This window comes from Poromitra crassiceps (assembly GCF_964638095.1).
Source record: "Poromitra crassiceps genome assembly, chromosome: 8".
In the NCBI taxonomy this organism is placed as follows: domain Eukaryota; kingdom Metazoa; phylum Chordata; class Actinopteri; order Beryciformes; family Melamphaidae; genus Poromitra; species Poromitra crassiceps.
Genome location: NC_139629.1, coordinates 18566907 through 18588943, shown reverse-complemented (window position 1 = coordinate 18588943; position 22037 = coordinate 18566907). Strand labels below are relative to the sequence as shown.

Here is a 22037-nt window from a genome sequence, read left to right as displayed (position 1 = left end):
GGTGTGTCCACTGGATCACACCTCACACACACAGAGGAGGAGGTGTGCCCACTGGATCACACCTCACACACACACACACACACAGAGGAGGTGTGCCCACTGGATCACACCTCACACACACACACACAGAGGAGGTGTGCCCACTGGATCACACCTCACACACACAGAGGAGGAGGTGTGTCCACTGGATCACACCTCACACACACACACAGAGGAGGAGGTGTGTCCACTGGATCACACCTCACACACACAGAGGAGGAGGTGTGTCCACTGGATCACACCTCACACACACAGAGGAGGAGGTGTGTCCACTGGATCACACCTCACACACACAGAGGAGGAGGTGTGCCCACTGGATCACACCTCACACACACACACAGAGGAGGTGTGTCCACTGGATCACACCTCACACACACAGAGGAGGAGGTGTGCCCACTGGATCACACCTCACACACACAGAGGAGGAGGTGTGCCCACTGGATCACACCTCACACACACACACACAGAGGAGGTGTGTCCACTGGATCACACCTCACACACACACACAGAGGAGGAGGTGTGTCCACTGGATCACACCTCACACACACACACAGAGGAGGTGTGTCCACTGGATCACACCTCACACACACACACAGAGGATCACACCTCACACACACACACAGAGGAGGTGTGTCCACTGGATCACACCTCACACACACAGAGGAGGAGGTGTGTCCACTGGATCACACCTCACACACACAGAGGAGGAGGTGTGTCCACTGGATCACACCTCACACACACACACACAGAGGAGGTGTATCCACTGGATCACACCTCACACACACAGAGGAGGAGGTGTGTCCACTGGATCACACCTCACACACACAGAGGAGGAGGTGTGCCCACTGGATCACACCTCACACACACACACAGAGGAGGTGTGTCCACTGGATCACACCTCACACACACAGAGGAGGAGGTGTGCCCACTGGATCACACCTCACACACACACACAGAGGAGGTGTGTCCACTGGATCACACCTCTCACACACACACAGAGGAGGTGTGTCCACTGGATCACACCTCACACACACACACAGAGGAGGTGTGTCCACTGGATCACACCTCACACACACAGAGGAGGAGGTGTGTCCACTGGATCACACCTCACACACACAGAGGAGGAGGTGTGTCCACTGGATCACACCTCACACACACACACACAGAGGAGGTGTATCCACTGGATCACACCTCACACACACAGAGGAGGAGGTGTGTCCACTGGATCACACCTCACACACACACACACACAGAGGAGGTGTGTCCACTGGATCACACCTCACACACACACAGGGGAGGTGTGTCCACTGGATCACACCTCCCACACACAGAGGAGGTGTGTCCACTGGATCACACCTCACACACACAGAGGAGGTGTGTCCACTGGATCACACCTCAGACACACAGACAGAGGAGGTGTGTCCACTGGATCACACCTCACACACACACAGGGGAGGTGTGTCCACTGGATCACACCTCCCACACACAGAGGAGGTGTGTCCACTGGATCACACCTCACACACACAGAGGAGGAGGTGTGTCCACTGGATCACACCTCACACACACACACACAGAGGAGGTGTGTCCACTGGATCACACCTCACACACACACACACAGGGGAGGTGTGTCCACTGGATCACACCTCACACACACACACACACAGGGGAGGTGTGTCCACTGGATCACACCTCCCACACACAGAGGAGGTGTGTCCACTGGATCACACCTCACACACACAGGAGGTGTGTCCAGTGGATCACACCTCAGACACACAGACAGAGGAGGTGTGTCCACTGGATCACACCTCACACACACAGAGGAGGAGGTGTGTCCACTGGATCACACCTCCCACACACAGAGGAGGTGTGTCCACTGGATCACACCTCACACACACAGAGGAGGTGTGTCCAGTGGATCACACCTCAGACACACAGACAGAGGAGGTGTGTCCACTGGATCACACCTCACACACACAGAGGATGTGTGTCCACTGGATCACATCTCACACACACAGAGGAGGAGGTGTGTCCACTGGATCACACCTCACACACACAGAGGAGGTGTGTCCACTGGATCACACCTCAGACACACAGACAGAGGAGGTGTGTCCACTGGATCACACCTCAGACACACAGAGGAGGTGTGTCCACTGGATCACACCTCAGACACACAGACAGAGGAGGTGTGTCCACTGGATCACACCTCACACACACAGACAGAGGAGGTGTGTCCACTGGATCACACCTCAGACACACATAGGAGGTGTGTCCACTGGATCACACCTCACACACACAGACAGAGGAGGTGTGTCCACTGGATCACACCTCAGACACACAGACAGAGGAGGTGTGTCCACTGGATCACACCTCAGACACACAGAGGAGGTGTGTCCACTGGATCACACCTCACACACACAGACAGAGGAGGTGTGTCCACTGGATCACACCTCAGACACACAGAGGAGGTGTGTCCACTGGATCACACCTCAGACACACAGACAGAGGAGGTGTGTCCACTGGATCACACCTCAGACACACAGACAGAGGAGGTGTGTCCACTGGATCACACCTCACACACACAGAGGATGTGTGTCCACTGGATCACACCTCACACACACAGAGGAGGTGTGTCCACTGGATCACACCTCAGACAGACAGGGGAGAGAGGCCAACACTGCCTGCCCACGTGGTGGCAATGTTTTGACGCCTAAAGGCCCATTATGCTCAACGTTAAATACGGATACGCACGCGGACGGAGCTTTCCGTCCGTATACTCTGCATTTCGTTGCGTAATTCTGCACGTTTTCTGAAAGGTTATGGATACGCGTGGAACGGAGCAGTACCACACACATACACACTCACACATTTGACTCTCTACTGCCCACTAGTGGAGGCATTGCTTTACATGATACCAACGCGTGGAAGTATGTGGGTGGTTACACCGTCACTGCATTTACCGTCTTTAGTGAGCACAAACATCTGAGAGATCAAAGAGGCCAAAATTGGACTACATCTTTACTTTTGTTCAGTTTCAATGAATGTATCTCATAGACTGAATGTATCTCATTGACTGTATAAAGAGATGGACGGAGTGTGTGTGTGTGTGTGTGTGTGTGTGTGTGTGTGTGTGTGTGTGTGTGTGTGTGTGTGTGTGTGTCTGTGTGTGTGTGATGTCACCCATTGGTTTGAGGACTCGTTTTGAAGCCTCGAGTTTGGCGTTTTGGCTGCTGCCATCTTGGTTTGATCTGCGAGCTGCATGATCACTGGACAGGCGACCTGTCAATCACGGCCAAAACATAGTCTTTTATATAATCTACGGGCATAGGCGGTTTAGTTCAAAATTGAGCCGCACGCCCTTGTATGGGCGTAGGCGGTTTAGTTCAAAATTGAGCCACACGCCCTTGTTGTCATGACAGGTGAAATTAGCTACAGACCAAAACCGTTTTTTTAACCAGGCTTTAACACATTTTTTAACATGGGGGAGAATGGGGATTGACTTGTTCTTGCAGCCAGCCTCAAGTGGTCATTTGAGGAACTGCAGAATTTAGTACTCCCGCACTGACATCAATGCGACCAAGGAAACCTGTCACCTTGATGTACAAAGCCTTGGTGTCATTTATTCCACAAATGTATGACAAATGGGGGGGGATTATGTCTGCAGACTACCCTTTGCTGCATGCACCTGTTTTGTTGCATGTTATGAACAAGTGGTTGGCAGGCTTTCCTCTTGCATTGCATCATCACTGTACTCAGTAGTACGCTATGTAGAGACCCTTCTCTTTGAAAACACAGTACTGTCTTTTCAAAGAGTCTATGCATAGCTATAGACTGCAACACGTTCAATTGGTGATGTGTCCCAGTATCCTTTGCCAGAGCTCAGCTAGTCATCCCCTGCAAACCCCCACAAAAGATGTAGTCACCATCCAACAGAACCGTCTGTACAAATGTACTACTGTTACCATGTGCTGCCATACAGCTGAGAGTTTAGGTGATCTGCACTCACGATAAAAACACTGGGAAGCAAGTGAGAAGACGAGAAAAACAAGATAAAAACACTGGGAAGCAAGGGAGAAGACGAGAAAAACAAGATAAAAACACTGGGAAGCAAGGGAGAAGACGAGAAAAACAAGATAAAAACACTGGGAAGCAAGGGAGAAGACGAGAAAAACAAGATAAAAACACTGGGAAGCAAGGGAGAAGATGAGAAAAACAAGATAAAAACACTGGGAAGCAAGGGAGAAGACGAGAAAAACAAGATAAAAACACTGGGAAGCAAGGGAGAAGACGAGAAAAACAAGATAAAAACACTGGGAAGCAAGGGAGAAGACGAGAAAAACAAGATAAAAACACTGGGAAGCAAGCGAGAAGACGAGAAAAACAAGATAAAAACACTGGGAAGCAAGGGAGAAGACGAGAAAAACAAGATAAAAACACTGGGAAACAAGGGAGAAGACGAGAAAAACAAGATAAAAACACTGGGAAGCAAGGGAGAAGATGAGAAAAACAAGATAAAAACACTGGGAAGCAAGGGAGAAGACGAGAAAAACAAGATAAAAACACTGGGAAACAAGGGAGAAGACGAGAAAAACAAGATAAAAACACTGGGAAGCAAGGGAGAAGACGAGAAAAACAAGATAAAAACACTGGGAAGCAAGGGAGAAGACGAGAAAAACAAGATAAAAACACTGGGAAGCAAGGGAGAAGACGAGAAAAACAAGATAAAAACACTGGGAAGCAAGGGAGAAGATGAGAAAAACAAGATAAAAACACTGGGAAGCAAGGGAGAAGACGAGAAAAACAAGATAAAAACACTGGGAAGCAAGGGAGAAGACGAGAAAAACAAGATAAAAACACTGGGAAGCAAGGGAGAAGACGAGAAAAACAAGATAAAAACACTGGGAAGCAAGGGAGAAGACGAGAAAAACAAGATAAAAACACTGGGAAGCAAGGGAGAAGACGAGAAAAACAAGATAAAAACACTGGGAAGCAAGGGAGAAGACGAGAAAAACAAGATAAAAACACTGGGAAGCAAGGGAGAAGACGAGAAAAACAAGATAAAAACACTGGGAAGCAAGGGAGAAGACGAGAAAAACAAGATAAAAACACTGGGAAGCAAGGGAGAAGACGAGAAAAACAAGATAAAAACACTGGGAAGCAAGGGAGAAGACGAGAAAAACAAGATAAAAACACTGGGAAGCAAGGGAGAAGACGAGAAAAACAAGATAAAAACACTGGGAAGCAAGGGAGAAGACGAGAAAAACAAGATAAAAACACTGGGAAGCAAGGGAGAAGACGAGAAAAACAAGATAAAAACACTGGGAAGCAAGGGAGAAGACGAGAAAAACAAGATAAAAACACTGGGAAGCAAGGGAGAAGACGAGAAAAACAAGATAAAAACACTGGGAAGCAAGGGAGAAGACGAGAAAAACAAGATAAAAACACTGGGAAGCAAGGGAGAAGACGAGAAAAACAAGATAAAAACACTGGGAAGCAAGGGAGAAGACGAGAAAAACAAGATAAAAACACTGGGAAGCAAGGGAGAAGACGAGAAAAACAAGATAAAAACACTGGGAAGCAAGGGAGAAGACGAGAAAAACAAGATAAAAACACTGGGAAGCAAGGGAGAAGACGAGAAAAACAAGATAAAAACACTGGGAAGCAAGGGAGAAGACGAGAAAAACAAGATAAAAACACTGGGAAGCAAGGGAGAAGATGAGAAAAACAAGATAAAAACACTGGGAAGCAAGGGAGAAGACGAGAAAAACAAGATAAAAACACTGGGAAGCAAGGGAGAAGACGAGAAAAACAAGATAAAAACACTGGGAAGCAAGGGAGAAGACGAGAAAAACAAGATAAAAACACTGGGAAGCAAGGGAGAAGACGAGAAAAACAAGATAAAAACACTGGGAAGCAAGGGAGAAGACGAGAAAAACAAGATAAAAACACTGGGAAGCAAGGGAGAAGACGAGAAAAACAAGATAAAAACACTGGGAAGCAAGGGAGAAGATGAGAAAAACAAGATAAAAACACTGGGAAGCAAGGGAGAAGACGAGAAAAACAAGATAAAAACACTGGGAAGCAAGGGAGAAGACGAGAAAAACAAGATAAAAACACTGGGAAGCAAGGGAGAAGACGAGAAAAACAAGATAAAAACACTGGGAAGCAAGGGAGAAGACGAGAAAAACAAGATAAAAACACTGGGAAGCAAGGGAGAAGACGAGAAAAACAAGATAAAAACACTGGGAAGCAAGGGAGAAGACGAGAAAAACAAGATAAAAACACTGGGAAGCAAGGGAGAAGACGAGAAAAACAAGATAAAAACACTGGGAAGCAAGGGAGAAGACGAGAAAAACAAGATAAAAACACTGGGAAGCAAGGGAGAAGACGAGAAAAACAAGATAAAAACACTGGGAAGCAAGGGAGAAGACGAGAAAAACAAGATAAAAACACTGGGAAGCAAGGGAGAAGACGAGAAAAACAAGATAAAAACACTGGGAAGCAAGGGAGAAGACGAGAAAAACAAGATAAAAACACTGGGAAGCAAGGGAGAAGACGAGAAAAACAAGATAAAAACACTGGGAAGCAAGGGAGAAGACGAGAAAAACAAGATAAAAACACTGGGAAGCAAGGGAGAAGACGAGAAAAACAAGATAAAAACACTGGGAAGCAAGGGAGAAGACGAGAAAAACAAGATAAAAACACTGGGAAGCAAGGGAGAAGACGAGAAAAACAAGATAAAAACACTGGGAAGCAAGGGAGAAGACGAGAAAAACAAGATAAAAACACTGGGAAGCAAGGGAGAAGACGAGAAAAACAAGATAAAAACACTGGGAAGCAAGGGAGAAGACGAGAAAAACAAGATAAAAACACTGGGAAGCAAGGGAGAAGACGAGAAAAACAAGATAAAAACACTGGGAAGCAAGGGAGAAGATGAGAAAAACAAGATAAAAACACTGGGAAGCAAGGGAGAAGACGAGAAAAACAAGATAAAAACACTGGGAAGCAAGGGAGAAGACGAGAAAAACAAGATAAAAACACTGGGAAGCAAGGGAGAAGACGAGAAAAACAAGATAAAAACACTGGGAAGCAAGGGAGAAGACGAGAAAAACAAGATAAAAACACTGGGAAGCAAGGGAGAAGACGAGAAAAACAAGATAAAAACACTGGGAAGCAAGGGAGAAGACGAGAAAAACAAGATAAAAACACTGGGAAGCAAGGGAGAAGACGAGAAAAACAAGATAAAAACACTGGGAAGCAAGGGAGAAGACGAGAAAAACAAGATAAAAACACTGGGAAGCAAGGGAGAAGACGAGAAAAACAAGATAAAAACACTGGGAAGCAAGGGAGAAGACGAGAAAAACAAGATAAAAACACTGGGAAGCAAGGGAGAAGACGAGAAAAACAAGATAAAAACACTGGGAAGCAAGGGAGAAGATGAGAAAAACAAGATAAAAACACTGGGAAGCAAGGGAGAAGACGAGAAAAACAAGATAAAAACACTGGGAAGCAAGGGAGAAGACGAGAAAAACAAGATAAAAACACTGGGAAGCAAGGGAGAAGACGAGAAAAACAAGATAAAAACACTGGGAAGCAAGGGAGAAGACGAGAAAAACAAGATAAAAACACTGGGAAGCAAGGGAGAAGACGAGAAAAACAAGATAAAAACACTGGGAAGCAAGGGAGAAGACGAGAAAAACAAGATAAAAACACTGGGAAGCAAGGGAGAAGACGAGAAAAACAAGATAAAAACACTGGGAAGCAAGGGAGAAGACGAGAAAAACAAGATAAAAACACTGGGAAGCAAGGGAGAAGATGAGAAAAACAAGATAAAAACACTGGGAAGCAAGGGAGAAGACGAGAAAAACAAGATAAAAACACTGGGAAGCAAGGGAGAAGACGAGAAAAACAAGATAAAAACACTGGGAAGCAAGGGAGAAGATGAGAAAAACAAGATAAAAACACTGGGAAGCAAGGGAGAAGACGAGAAAAACAAGATAAAAACACTGGGAAGCAAGGGAGAAGACGAGAAAAACAAGATAAAAACACTGGGAAGCAAGGGAGAAGACGAGAAAAACAAGATAAAAACACTGGGAAGCAAGGGAGAAGACGAGAAAAACAAGATAAAAACACTGGGAAGCAAGGGAGAAGACGAGAAAAACAAGATAAAAACACTGGGAAGCAAGGGAGAAGACGAGAAAAACAAGATAAAAACACTGGGAAGCAAGGGAGAAGACGAGAAAAACAAGATAAAAACACTGGGAAGCAAGGGAGAAGACGAGAAAAACAAGATAAAAACACTGGGAAGCAAGGGAGAAGACGAGAAAAACAAGATAAAAACACTGGGAAGCAAGGGAGAAGACGAGAAAAACAAGATAAAAACACTGGGAAGCAAGGGAGAAGACGAGAAAAACAAGATAAAAACACTGGGAAGCAAGGGAGAAGACGAGAAAAACAAGATAAAAACACTGGGAAGCAAGGGAGAAGACGAGAAAAACAAGATAAAAACACTGGGAAGCAAGGGAGAAGACGAGAAAAACAAGATAAAAACACTGGGAAGCAAGGGAGAAGACGAGAAAAACAAGATAAAAACACTGGGAAACAAGGGAGAAGATGAGAAAAACAAGATAAAAACACTGGGAAGCAAGGGAGAAGACGAGAAAAACAAGATAAAAACACTGGGAAGCAAGGGAGAAGACGAGAAAAACAAGATAAAAACACTGGGAAGCAAGGGAGAAGACGAGAAAAACAAGATAAAAACACTGGGAAGCAAGGGAGAAGACGAGAAAAACAAGATAAAAACACTGGGAAGCAAGGGAGAAGACGAGAAAAACAAGATAAAAACACTGGGAAGCAAGGGAGAAGACGAGAAAAACAAGATAAAAACACTGGGAAGCAAGGGAGAAGACGAGAAAAACAAGATAAAAACACTGGGAAGCAAGGGAGAAGACGAGAAAAACAAGATAAAAACACTGGGAAGCAAGGGAGAAGACGAGAAAAACAAGATAAAAACACTGGGAAGCAAGGGAGAAGACGAGAAAAACAAGATAAAAACACTGGGAAGCAAGGGAGAAGACGAGAAAAACAAGATAAAAACACTGGGAAGCAAGGGAGAAGACGAGAAAAACAAGATAAAAACACTGGGAAGCAAGGGAGAAGACGAGAAAAACAAGATAAAAACACTGGGAAGCAAGGGAGAAGACGAGAAAAACAAGATAAAAACACTGGGAAGCAAGGGAGAAGACGAGAAAAACAAGATAAAAACACTGGGAAGCAAGGGAGAAGACGAGAAAAACAAAGTGCAGTTGAGACGGCATCCACTCCCTTCCTACCACAGACTTCATCAAGCACTTCACCCAAGAATGATGGGCTTTCAAGAACCATAATACTGTATAGTGTTTTGCAACGTTTTGTGCAACTTACAATGTAACCTGGTTTCCTGCACAATACCATGTATCATAATGTCTCATGTAGGCTCTTCTATTCTATTCTATTCTATTCTATTCTATTCTATTCTATTCTATTCTATTCTATCATTCACCTCATCAATGATTTGACCTACAGTATATTGTTCCATAATAATTTTCTTGCTGGAACTGCTACCTCCGTGACCCGATCCCTGATAAGTGGTTGAAGATGATGATGATGATGATGATGATGATGATGATAATTGTCTTCCATCTTGTCCAGTATTTGATGTGTTTTATTGTATGGTTGCAGTTGTAACCCTGTGCGTTTCCCTGTGCCTCAGGCTCCCGGAGTGAAGCCCTGCAGCATGGCCAGTCTGGGACCCTGCCCCACTTCCTGGAGGAGCCTGACGACGCGTACATCGTCAAGAGCAACCCCATCAAGCTCCGCTGTCAGGCCCGGCCCGCCCTGCAGATCTTCTTCAAGTGCAACGGTGAATGGGTGCACCAGAGCCAGCACTCGTCGCAGGAGCACACCGACCTGGGGACCGGTACGAACGACGCACTCTCAGAGAACTTCAGATATATACAGCAATGCACGCACGCAGACGCAGACACACACACACACACATATACACACACAGGCATGCACGCACGCGCACACACACACACACACGCAGACACACACGTACACATACACATACAGGCACACACACACACACACACACACACACACACATATACAGACACAGGCAGGCACGCACACACACACACACACATATACACACAGGCACACACGCACGCGCACACACACACACACACACACACACATATACACACAGACACACTCACATAACTCTTCTGACGGACTCAGATACAGCAATGCACGCATGCGCACAGGCGCACAAACGCACACGCACACACACACACACACACACACACACACACACACATTGATTTATTTTCCTTTCAAATCTGCACCCAGTCTCAATTTAAGACATGAAGATGGTGCTGATATCTTTGTGGAAATGGATGAAGGCTTAAGGATGAACTGTGCATAGGGGGCGGGGATTCTTCACTGTGCCTCAGGCTATGGCCGACCCCTCAAACATATCTGCTACACTGCTTTGGCGCACGTGTAAACTTACCCCACTTTGGGAATCAGTGATCTAAACTAATATGACAACAGTTAGACCATGAAAGGAACACAATTGTTCAATTTCAGGATTTGTCTTTGAACTCCAAACCGTGCCGATGATTGCGTTTTACTGATGCAACTTGCTGAAATACAGTTCCGTTTTTATGGAACTTCAAAATGAATACAAACCTCAAAAAAGTGTATCTTTTCTGATTGCCCGTGTCTGTTGTATATTGCAGCATCACACATTGCCCATGAAAATTCTCATTATTTGATCCATGCTTCCAACAGTTAATTGAAAAGCAGCAGTAGACTATAGTAGACTATAAGTGAGCGATTGAGCTCAGTAAGAACTATTATACTGTAAATCTGGGAAGAGTGTGTGAAGAATTGAAAGTAAATGAAGCCTCACGTTAGTTAATTTGAGATGCGGAAGTCATACGCTACGCCCAGCTAGCTGTAACTAGTGTCCTCTAGAGCAGTGGATGTCAAATGGGGGTCCGCGGACCCCCAGGGGTCTGTGGCACTTTGCCAGGGGGTCCGCGAAAAGTTTTCAGGTAAAAAATAATAATAATAATAATAATTAAAAAATATATATATATTTAAAAAAAAATGCTACATGTTACTTATTCCTTCTCAAACTACTTCCTACATGGTGCTAGTCTATCAAAATATCTTGGCTGTCTTTGATTGGGTTGCATAGTGGTTTTCTGTACTGTTGACAAATTGTGATATTGTAAGTCGCTTTGGACAAAACAAAAGCGTCTGCTAAATGACGTAATGTAAATGTAATGTAATATTATTATTATTATTTTATTGTTTTGTGTGTGCAAAATCTTCATAGTTCAACGAAAATAGTTTATGCTTTAAATCTAAAATGGTTCATGGATTACATTCTAATAACAAACCTATCAAATTAAAAGTCAAGCACGTTACCGTGGAAACAATTAAGCTTAGCCCAAAATCACAAATCAGAATGACGGGGTCCCCGGTATATTTTCTATCTTGTGAGGGGTCCTTGGCTGAAAAACAGAACCTCTGCTCTAGAGAGAGAGCGGCGTCAGCGGAGGACCAAAATGCGAGACTCATTAGCCAATGAACAGCCAGGAATGGGTCTCGCGCTACTTTTACATGCTAAAATAAAGCTGATAATGTACAATTTGAGTCAAGGGGGGAAAAACCCTTTCAGAGTACAACACAAACTGTCTATTTTGCTGCAACTCGACAGTGCTGCTTAATCCAGGCCCTTACTTCCTGGAACTCTTGAGAGTAAAAAAACTGGTCCATTGGAGTGAATGGAGATGTCGGGACTCTTCTATCTATACGGCTCTGGCTGTAACCAGCTGTCAGCCACTGATTGGATCATTGTTCATTCACCAATCACAGCCATTCTTATAATCAGGTGGTCCGTTTAAACACGGCCTCATCTCACTCTGATCTTTGCTCCACTTATGCTGCTTCACACCGCTGCTGCTGCAGGCAATGCTTTTACCTCCACCACTCCAGCCTCCACCTTTCTAGCTCAGAGTCTGCATGGCTCAAAGGCTAAAGATGTATTCTAGCTCACAAAGTTGAACATGTATTCCATGCCTTGCTTAGGCTCTTTCTGTTACTCACTATGGCTTTAAATTAATCTGGAATCTTGTATCCCCATGGGGGGTTTTGCTGCACTTCCTGTTCGGCGCAGCTTGATGCTGCTGGGCCGGTTCAGGGAGGAGCATCTTCTGTAAACAGCGGAGCCTTCAACGCCAAACATAACTGTATTTCCATTTATGCAATAAATGGTTAAATCTATGACAAGAGTGTTCTTGAAGGAATTTGTTTCAATCTTGTGTGGAGAACAATTCAGATAGTAGTCTGATGGTTCAAACTTTCTGGCATGTATTGTATTGTATTGTATTGTATTGTATTGTATTTTGGCAGGACCACCTGTCTAGTATATAGGCAGGCGAAAACAAACTGTACAAAAAAGTATTTATTTGCAAATACTACTGTCCCAGCTCTGCATTAAACATCAGATGACTATCATCTAATTGGATTGTGACTTATAGAGAGAAGTCAGGATGAAGACAGTAAATTTATATGGGCCTTTCTTGTTTGCTATTTGTTAGTGTGGCAGTGTTGATGCCTCACTTTACACACAGCGCCGATCATTATCTCTCCCAGAGTTACCATTGGACCATGGCCTCTATATATTTACTGCCTCTAGTCTGGATTCATAGCTCTACTCCCATCTGCCTCCTTATCACCATTCATATCGCTTTCCACTGGGACAGACTGAGGGACCACGAGGGAGGGGAGGGACTTACAAATCCACCTGCACTAGTAGCTCATAAAGTAGAACCCTCTCTCAGGGCCTGGTCTAATAGGCAGAAGTGTGTCAGGACGGGGGCCCCTAGACATTTTATACAGTAAGGTCAAGTAAAAAAAAAGCTGTCATCACAATGATATGGTTACTGTGAGGCCATATTATTTCATCACACATGAATGTGATTGGGCTCTCTGGAGTCACAAGAGTCTCGGCTTTATAGCCAATTTCTGCAATTCCATGACTGTTTAGGTGCCACAGCGTGCAGAGATATGGAAAGAAAAAAGGCAAGAATAACGTGTGTTTTCGCTGCATGCAGAACACTGTTTTATACCCTATGCAGCTGAAATGGTCAGACATGGCTGTAAAGCTGAGACTCTTGCTGATCTAATGAGCCCAATTTCATTCAGACATCTTGTCCTTTGCCTCGGGCACAAAAAGTTTGAAAACCGAACAGTGTTAATCAATCAATCAATCAATCAATCAATCAATCAATCAATCAATCAATCAATCAATCAATCAATCAGGAGAGACAAATTATTTAGTGAACAATGATGTATTTACATGAGAGCAATGATTTAATTACATGTGAGTGATGATGATTATGAAATATACAAAGTCTTTGGCAATTAGACTCCATCCTGATGTGATGGTGATTATGAAGCCATAAGTAGAGTAGACTAGACCTGCTGGTGGTGATGGACTGGAATGAGAAGAGAGCTTCTGGAAATGTCAGACCTGGGGTGGAGGAGGGTTGCAGCAAATCGCACTGAAATGACAGCAGACAGCATATGAGAGGAGAACAGCTTTTACGGTTGCCAACTAAGAGTGAGATTGACTGAATGGGAAGATGTGGCTAACTCTGATTGGTTCAGCAAAAGTGCCAACGCCCCCTAATCAGCTGTTATACAGGGGAGCTGGGAAGAGAGAGGGAGAGTGAATGAATGAAAACAGGACAGTCTTCCTGTCTGAACTTTCACAGAAGCTCCAGTGCTGTATACCTTAACTCAGGGTTCACAGAAACGTACTCTACCAGCTACTCCATCTTCTTTGTTTACAACAGGCTGAATCAGGCCGCCTCTTTTTCATCCGTTTGGACAGCAGATAAAAGAATCACAGTGACACCAGAATCAGCTTTATTGGCCAAGTATGTAGACATACAAGGAATTTTCAGGGGTCTCCTGACCACCTCAGACCCTCTAACCCTAACCCAGACCCTAACCAAAAACCCACCCAAAGAAAAGTTTCCATTTAACAATTTCTGAGACGAAATTTGTTTCATAGAAACATTTTTGGGCCGTGGACCAATGTTACTATTTAACTTGTACTGTCTAACACTAGATCTGATCTCCAACACTAGATCTGATCTCTCTAACACTAGATCTGATCTCCAACACTAGATCTGATCTCTAACATTAGATCTGATCTCTCTAAAACTAGATCAGATCTCTAACACTAGATCTGATCTCTCTAACACTAGATCTGATCTCTAACACTATATCTGATCTCTAACACTATATCTGATCTCTAACACTATATCTGATCTCTAACACTAGATCTGATCTCTCTAACACTAGATCTGATCTCTAACACTAGATCTGATCTCTAACACTAGATCTGATCGCTCTAACACTAGATCTGATCTCTAACACTAGATCTGATCTCTAACACTAGATTGGATCTCTCTAACACTAGATCTGATCTCTAACACTAGATCTGATCTCTAACACTAGATCTGATCTCTCTAACACTAGATCTGATCTCTAACACTAGATCTGATCCATCTGCTATTTTCAATAGCCCGCACTGTGGATGAAACTCATTCACCTCCCTGAGAAAGCAACAAACGGCTTCAGAGGTTGAAACATCACATTCTCGCTGTGTCAATTATGCATAGTAGCACACTGGAGATGAGCTACTGTCTTCTCTCCATGGGGGTCAGCAGCAGCTTGATATCAATGTTGTCTCATGGCTCAGAGAGAGGAGATGTGGTTTATTTTCTCCAGCACCATATTACTATCTCTTATTCATCTCTGTGACATACACACATTTGCCCACACATGGCATATAGAGTACACAGTTATAGATAATAGATTGGCTTTCAAGACCCGCTGCCAGTCTCAAGTTCAAAGAGTAAACCATATCGTCTTGTTTTTCCCAGATTTATGCCGGATGCCGTTGTCATGTAACAGACGCTAAAGGTAGCTAGTCGTCCTGGAGATACCAATATACTATATCAGCATTGCAACAAAAAGAGAATTACAGAATGCTCACATTGTAGCCTCCCCTGTAGGTGGATGTGAGGTGCTCTTAAGTTAAATATTCAACTTGAAACAATCGGGAATTCTCTAGGCTTACTTCAGGCACTCTCGCACAGAGCCAGGAATGAAGTCAAATGCCTTTATTATTATGTAGGGCATATCCGAGTATAAAAAGTCAATCTTACTATTCACCTTATGTAGCCATGCCCATTTGACCTGGTTGTGTGGTCGTTCGACGACTTCCGGCAAAAAAAAGAAAGAAAAGAAAATGGCTGGCTGCTCCAATATAATCTAACTCTGAATTAACTAATAGTTTAGCCAATTGTGTGTAACATACCAAATAAAAGCAAACGACAATGTCTAAGAATGCAACGCCATGTAACTGGCTCGTTAATTCTCGCATTCCAGGGAATTATGTTAACGTCTGCGGGTCTTATAGACGTAAGTGGCTCGAGCTGCGCTCGGAGGACAGAAAACCATCTGAAGCTTTCTTTGTTGGAGTCCAGGTATGTTTTACAAGAAAGTGCTCGTCATTGTCGACGATAACGTTATCTGACCTCGCTAACAGTGGATACTCCGCTTGCTTGCTGTGTACCAAAGTAGTAGGCTACGTTCTTTGTTTTACACCCTGCGCTGTCCGCTACAAAAACAACTCTCTTCTTCATGACGTTCTTTCATATTTGGCGCCGTGACCGCCGGAAGTGTTAATAGGACCCGGAAGAATTTGGCCCACTGTAAGGTCTGAACATAAGGTGAATAGGCTACTCTCTCTCCAGTCACGCCCTGATGAAGGCCCTGCGTGGTCGAAAGCAGTCGGCGTTCTTGATTATCGACTTTTTATACTTGGATATGCCCTAAATAATAACAAAGGCATTTTGCGCGAGGCAGACAATAAATCAGCACACTGCGTGCAAAACGCTGCGACTGATACAAAAACAATAGACTCCATCACACACTAACTTATGTGGGGTAAACCAACAACCTACTTTCTCTCTAAAATACTCTTTGGTCTTGGCACTTTCCCATGACAGTCCTGCTGGGAATTGAACCATTTTCCCTTTCTTTTCCTTTCATTTTATTCTCTCTCTCCCTCCCTCCCTCCCTCCCTCTCTCCCTCCCTCCCTCCCTCCCTCACTCACTGACTCATCCACTTTCTCTCTGCCTGCTCTCTCTCTCTATCTCTCTCTCTCTCTCTCTCTCTCTCTCTGTTTCCAATCTTTCCCATTTAACATGCTTTCTCTCTTCATTTTCGCCCGTGCACTTTCACTTGAACAGAAAAGATTGAAGCTTAAACGCAGCTATCTATATATTATACAGTAATACACTGCGGCCTGGTTGCCAGGTTGGTGTGGACGAACCCCCAGAAGGGTGCTCTGCATAACGATGTGTGTCTTTGCCGCGGGGACGTGCTTTGGCATTCACAGGTCTGTGCTACGGAGGGTTTCTCTAGAACCTGACCGGGGGGGGGGGGGGGGGGGGATTTGGCGAGCGTTACGCAACAGTAACTCTGTCCGTGTTACCGCTTAGGCGTAACACACGGGCAGAGTGACGGCCTACACGTTGAGGAAAGCAGAGCGGAGAAACCTCCAGCCGTACGTCCAGGTCGTAGGAGGCAATGAAACAGCTGTATCTCAACCGTGGCTATTACAGTCTGACTCAGGTGGAATGGCCACTGGGTTAGAGAGTAGGGGGGGGGGGTTGTAGCGGTAAGCTGTGAATTAAATGCAGACAGGCTGCCCTTACACTGTTTGACCAGAGGGGGTAGGAGGCAGAGGACAGAGACCAGAGTCTTTCCACAGGCAGCTAAGATGTGCTGTAGCTTTGTGAGCTGCTGTTTTGCTCAGATCTCGGCTTAGCTCCGTTGTGCCTTCTAGGGGGATGAAATGACACACAAGGAGAGGAATGGAGAAACCCAGGGAAGAGAATCTCCATTACGGTGTCTGTGACTAGCTTCTGCTGGTGCCATAAGCATGATGATGAAAACAATGCTGCCCAGTATACTGTCTATTCCAACTGAGTGATTCATGCTGTGTTTCTCTATCTGTATACTGTCTATTCCAACTGAGTGAGTCATGCTGTGTATCTCTATCTGTACGATGTGTAGCGCGCTAAAAGGCTATATTCTGACACGCTGTAATGGCTAAATATTTCATACCTGCATCAGATCTTCTCTCTGAGCAGATGTCAACTGCTCAACTATTCATGACAGCCGTACAAGTGTCGAGTTGTATTTGTCTTTTGACTTCTTTGTGTTTTGGAAATGCTTTTAGCCAAGTTTAGTTAGGTATGCAAATTGCTAAAGGCAATGAGAGTTCCGTCCAAAGCGAAGTGGAGGGTAAACCCCACCTCTTTGAAATGAGGCAAAGAGTTTACTCACCTATTTTCAGATGGACAGTATCAATGTATTTGTGTTATATCCCCCCCCCATTTTTTTATCCCATTTTTATCCCCCATTAGTGCTATTTTTTATTTTTTATTTATCCACCCTCTGCCGATCTGGGGAGAGCCGAAACTGGCTCCATGCTTCCTCCGAGACATGGGCAGTTTGCCAGCCGCTTCTTTTCACCTGACAGGGGAAGCTTCACCGGTAGGACAGAGCACGTGGGAGGATCACGCTATTCCAACCAGTTCCCCTACCTCCGAACAGGCACCCCTAACGACCAGGGGAGGCACCACATCAGCAACCAGGATATTGCATGTTATGGTGTGGGGTTCCTATATGAAGGAAACCCCCAGGGGGCATGGGGAGAACATGCAAACTCCACACAGAAAGGCCCTTTTGACGACCCCACCTGGGCGGTGGGCACTCGAGGACATGCGGTCGGGCACACACTCCTTCAGCGCTCACAGCGTCCCAGGTGGGAATCGAACCCAGGACCTTCTAGCTGTGAGGCGACAGCGCTTACCACTGCGCCACCGTGCCCCCCTGACAGTATAAATCTATGAGGGGAAACAAGGTGGGGAAACTCCTCACCTTGGGATAGTTTGCCCACCTCTGTATTTACCACTACACCCCTGTCTGTCACCCGGGGCAAAGTCGAAGCTAATCATTTTCAATATAATAATTTTGAGTGATCATCAGGGTCCTAAGTGTTGGTGCAAAACATGATTTACAAATTCCCCTTGATGTATTATCAATATCTGGTTATTTAAGGCTTTGGTACATGGATCATATCATAGTCTAGTTCTTCAAACCGTTGAAATACCATTTGTGACTTGCTGACAGTGGTATTGACATTCTGGAGGACACCATCGGTAAGGAAATCACTAAAGAAATGCATCATGGGATGCAGCTGCGCATTGAATCATAGCGTTGGTGGCAATGAGAATTTACTAGCCATTAGGCGATGGGCCCAGACGGCGTATCTGCTTTAGTTATTGAAAGCAATGATCCTCATCGAGGGAGAACCCAGCCCTCTAAAGTTGCGAATATTATTTTCATCTTAATCAGATTCCGTTTGTTGCCACTCGAAAATTGTACGAGCCTTTCCAAAACCAGAGTTTAAAGTACGTTACATTTGCAGGCAAATGCTGCGACCTACTGGCCGGTAGAACCAATAGCACACCAAGATACTGTTGGAGGGACGTCATTGACCTATCAGAGTTCGTTACGTTATCATACGGCTCTACTCTTCCTCCCCGAGACGAGTTGGACATAATCCATGGTTGGACACAACAAACGAAACATGATATATAGCAGCAGCTGCATCACTATACATTTGAGCGTAAGTATTAATGGTTTGCAACTTGTTTGTGTTGTACAGCATTTTGTTCAAACATATGGTGACGTTGAATCAGTGTTAGCTTAGCGCTAGTTAGCTAGCACACGCTAGAATGGGCCTGCATAGCCATTTCTAACTAGCTAGTTTTTCTCGAATTGATATAACGTTAGCATGGAACCATCTCGTTTTGACAGTGGGGAGATGATGTTAGCTTTTAGGTTGATACTAAACCTTCAGATCTTTACTACCTAACATCAGAAAAGCTAGTCACAATGCAGGCTGCAAACTCACCGTTAGCGTTAGGTGACAGCTTAGGGTAAGGTGACAGCCAATTTTTCATACCAAAATAGGAGGATTTCTGAGTCGTTTGATTTCTGCCCTGGTATCTGTCACCTTTTTCACTCTCCATGACTTTGCATCCCTGAATATGAAGTCAGTTAGATTTATGGATCACTGCACCAAAACTTCTGATATGCATACATGAACCACCATCATTCAGTCAGTCAGTCAATTAATCAACAACTTTATTAATCCAACTCAGGGAAGTTCGTTTTGAATAGTTTGTTGATGTAACAAATAGTAACATAAAAAGCAGATACACCAAATAGCTCAAATGTGAAAGCGAATCTATAAATGTTGATAAATGAAGATGGCTGTGAACCCAAAATAAAAATAATTACAATATTGTGACCCAGAGTTTAACTAAACTTCTGTGGGCACTGGACAGGGCTCTGCTAAGCACTGCAGTGTATGAGATTAAAAAGTGACTTCTTCTGTTTTCTTTGCAGGTATATTTCCACCAATTCCAATGGATCTGTGTCCTGTCAGAACCCTCAACTGCAGTGTCCTGCAATACAGAACCATCTAGGTCACACATGGGCCGGACCCGGCCCCTGGACCATCTCAATCCGGCACCCAACGTCCTCAAAGGAAAACAAAACAATGCACAAAAAGTCAATAAAAGACAGCATCACGTTAATAAATCTAATCCGCTACAGCCATTTGATTTGTATCACTATGATATCAGGGGATTAACAGGAGAAATTACCAATCACAGCAGGAGAGAGGGTTACAAATAGAGAGACCCCCATGAAAATCAGGAGTGTTGGCAGTTATCAGTCCAATGTGTTGCACTTCGCTTACTTTATATTATGTAAGTTAGTATGGCCCTCTGGAAAAAAAATGTCCCACCCCTGATCTAGGTTCATAGACTTTCAGATATCAAGTATCTTGGTCAACAGGCTGGCATAAGTAATGTCTCTTATAATGATCATTAAAACTGATTTGGTGACACAAAGTATTTAACACTGTTTCATTATTTGCATCATCAAACATAGCTGCTATCAAGAGGTTTTGAGGTGTCTTCAGTGACCAGCTTACTGTACCAGGTCACTCTTACCAGAAGTGACTACGCTGTTGTCTGTTAGCCAAATATATTTCCAGGCTGTTAGATTATAGATTATCTGACATCAGCCATCTTGATAGATATTCCACTGTCATTGTTTTAATTTTGCAGAGTTGTTGGCTGATTTGTTCTCTCTTTAGTTGAGATGTTTTGCATGAACTGTAATACCATCTGATATTTTCAGTGTTCCTGCAAAAAAAATCATCCACAATTCATTTAAACAGATGGACATTTGCTGGTCTCAGTTCATTTATTTTCACGGCTCAAACCTTCAGATTTGTTGAAATACTGATCTATAGAAGTTAAAATAAAAAGACTGCATAGGAGTTATGAGTGTGCAATCAGTTTCCTTTGTTTACAACTTAGAACACACTACAAAACATGAAAAGCCACTTTTGCCTGCTCCTTGGTTGACCGTGCAGATGTATAAACTATGACAATTAAGCAAAGAAGTGATTTTATATTTAAACTGAGGTTCTAATTACATTTGAAGACCCAGACAGTAGTCTACATCATGATAGCAGAAACGGGCGGCTACAGATGCACTCATTTGGCTTCCATCAGGTCATCCTGTCATTGAAGGTTGGAGGCAGTAGATTCTTGCAGACAACAGTGAGCCATGTCAGCCTGGTTTTGCAGCATGTCAGATTTTCAAACCTGTCCAACAAATCAATATAAAATATCAAACAATGTTGCTGCCTGTCCAAAAATCTATAAGTAAGTCACATTGGTTAATTTTAAGTAATTTTAATTAAAATGTTTGTGTTATTAATACAAATGTAACGTTACTCTAGATTAGAGACTAGTGAGCAGATTACTAAAATATAGCTACTGTAGTGGAGGTAATAGCCACATTTTTTAAATGAGGTTGATAGTTTACCCAACTCATTTACCAACCATTACACCCCTGACTGTAACGTTAGTTAAATATGCTGGCTGCTGTTTATTATGTTGGTATTTCTAATATAGTTAATCACAATAGCTAGCGTTTTAGTCCAAGTGACAGACCAAGGGAAGCATAGCCTACAGACTGATCAGTTAGTGCTCATAAACTACTAGCGTTGTACTGCATTGACTAGCTCACAAAAGTTGCTAATGAAATAAACAGACTTTGAAAGGGGTAACGTTAGTTGTAAGGGCAAATTTACCAAAGAACTTACCATAAATTAGTATTTTATCTGGCGTGGCGTGCCCCACTTCCAAGCCACCAGAAGCTGCCGAACCTTCACAACTGACGTCACGTCTTAACACCGAATTGCTGGCTAAGTTAATATTATATAAATTAATGCAAATCATAGTAAAGTGCCACTGAAAATCATTCCAAAAAGTTAACAGCGTGTGATGTTGTGGTGTTTGGATTTGACAGTAACCAGGAACTACAAGAGCAACGTGAACCACGTGATACTTTTCCAAGCCCGCTATTGGATGATAAGTACAAATACGTCATGCATGGCGGACCCTAAACATAGCTGTCTGCTCTCTTTACCGGAGAAAATGCAAGTTGACAGAGTTAGCGATCACAAAATATGGCAAGAAAGAATGGGTGGCAACAAATTTATTTTCATTTGTTGAGACATGTCTCAGTTGTTAATAAAGGACTGGGTTTTCCCTCGGTAGGGATCGTTTAAGTGCACGAAATCTCCGCTGGGCCCGCCGCCTACATCTATAGGGATGAATCATACCAAGAGAAATCTGTTGTTCTCAAAATAGTTGGTGGTGGGGGTTAAAGTGGTTTAACCCCCTATAGAGAGGCAAAGTGA

At 43.9% G+C, this 22037-nt stretch overlaps 1 protein-coding gene across 1 annotated transcript in view; it reads left to right on the top strand.

Moving 5' to 3' along the window:
• The window catches only part of LOC310780535 (netrin receptor UNC5D-like), a gene marked incomplete at both ends in the record, with an annotated part of 358699 nt that overhangs the window by 229350 nt on the left and 107312 nt on the right, over positions 1-22037 (top strand). The window contains one exon of the mRNA XM_083641100.1: positions 9788-9994. Within this exon, the coding sequence (XP_083497226.1) occupies positions 9788-9994 (207 nt within the window). The remainder of the gene's footprint in view (positions 1-9787; positions 9995-22037) is intronic.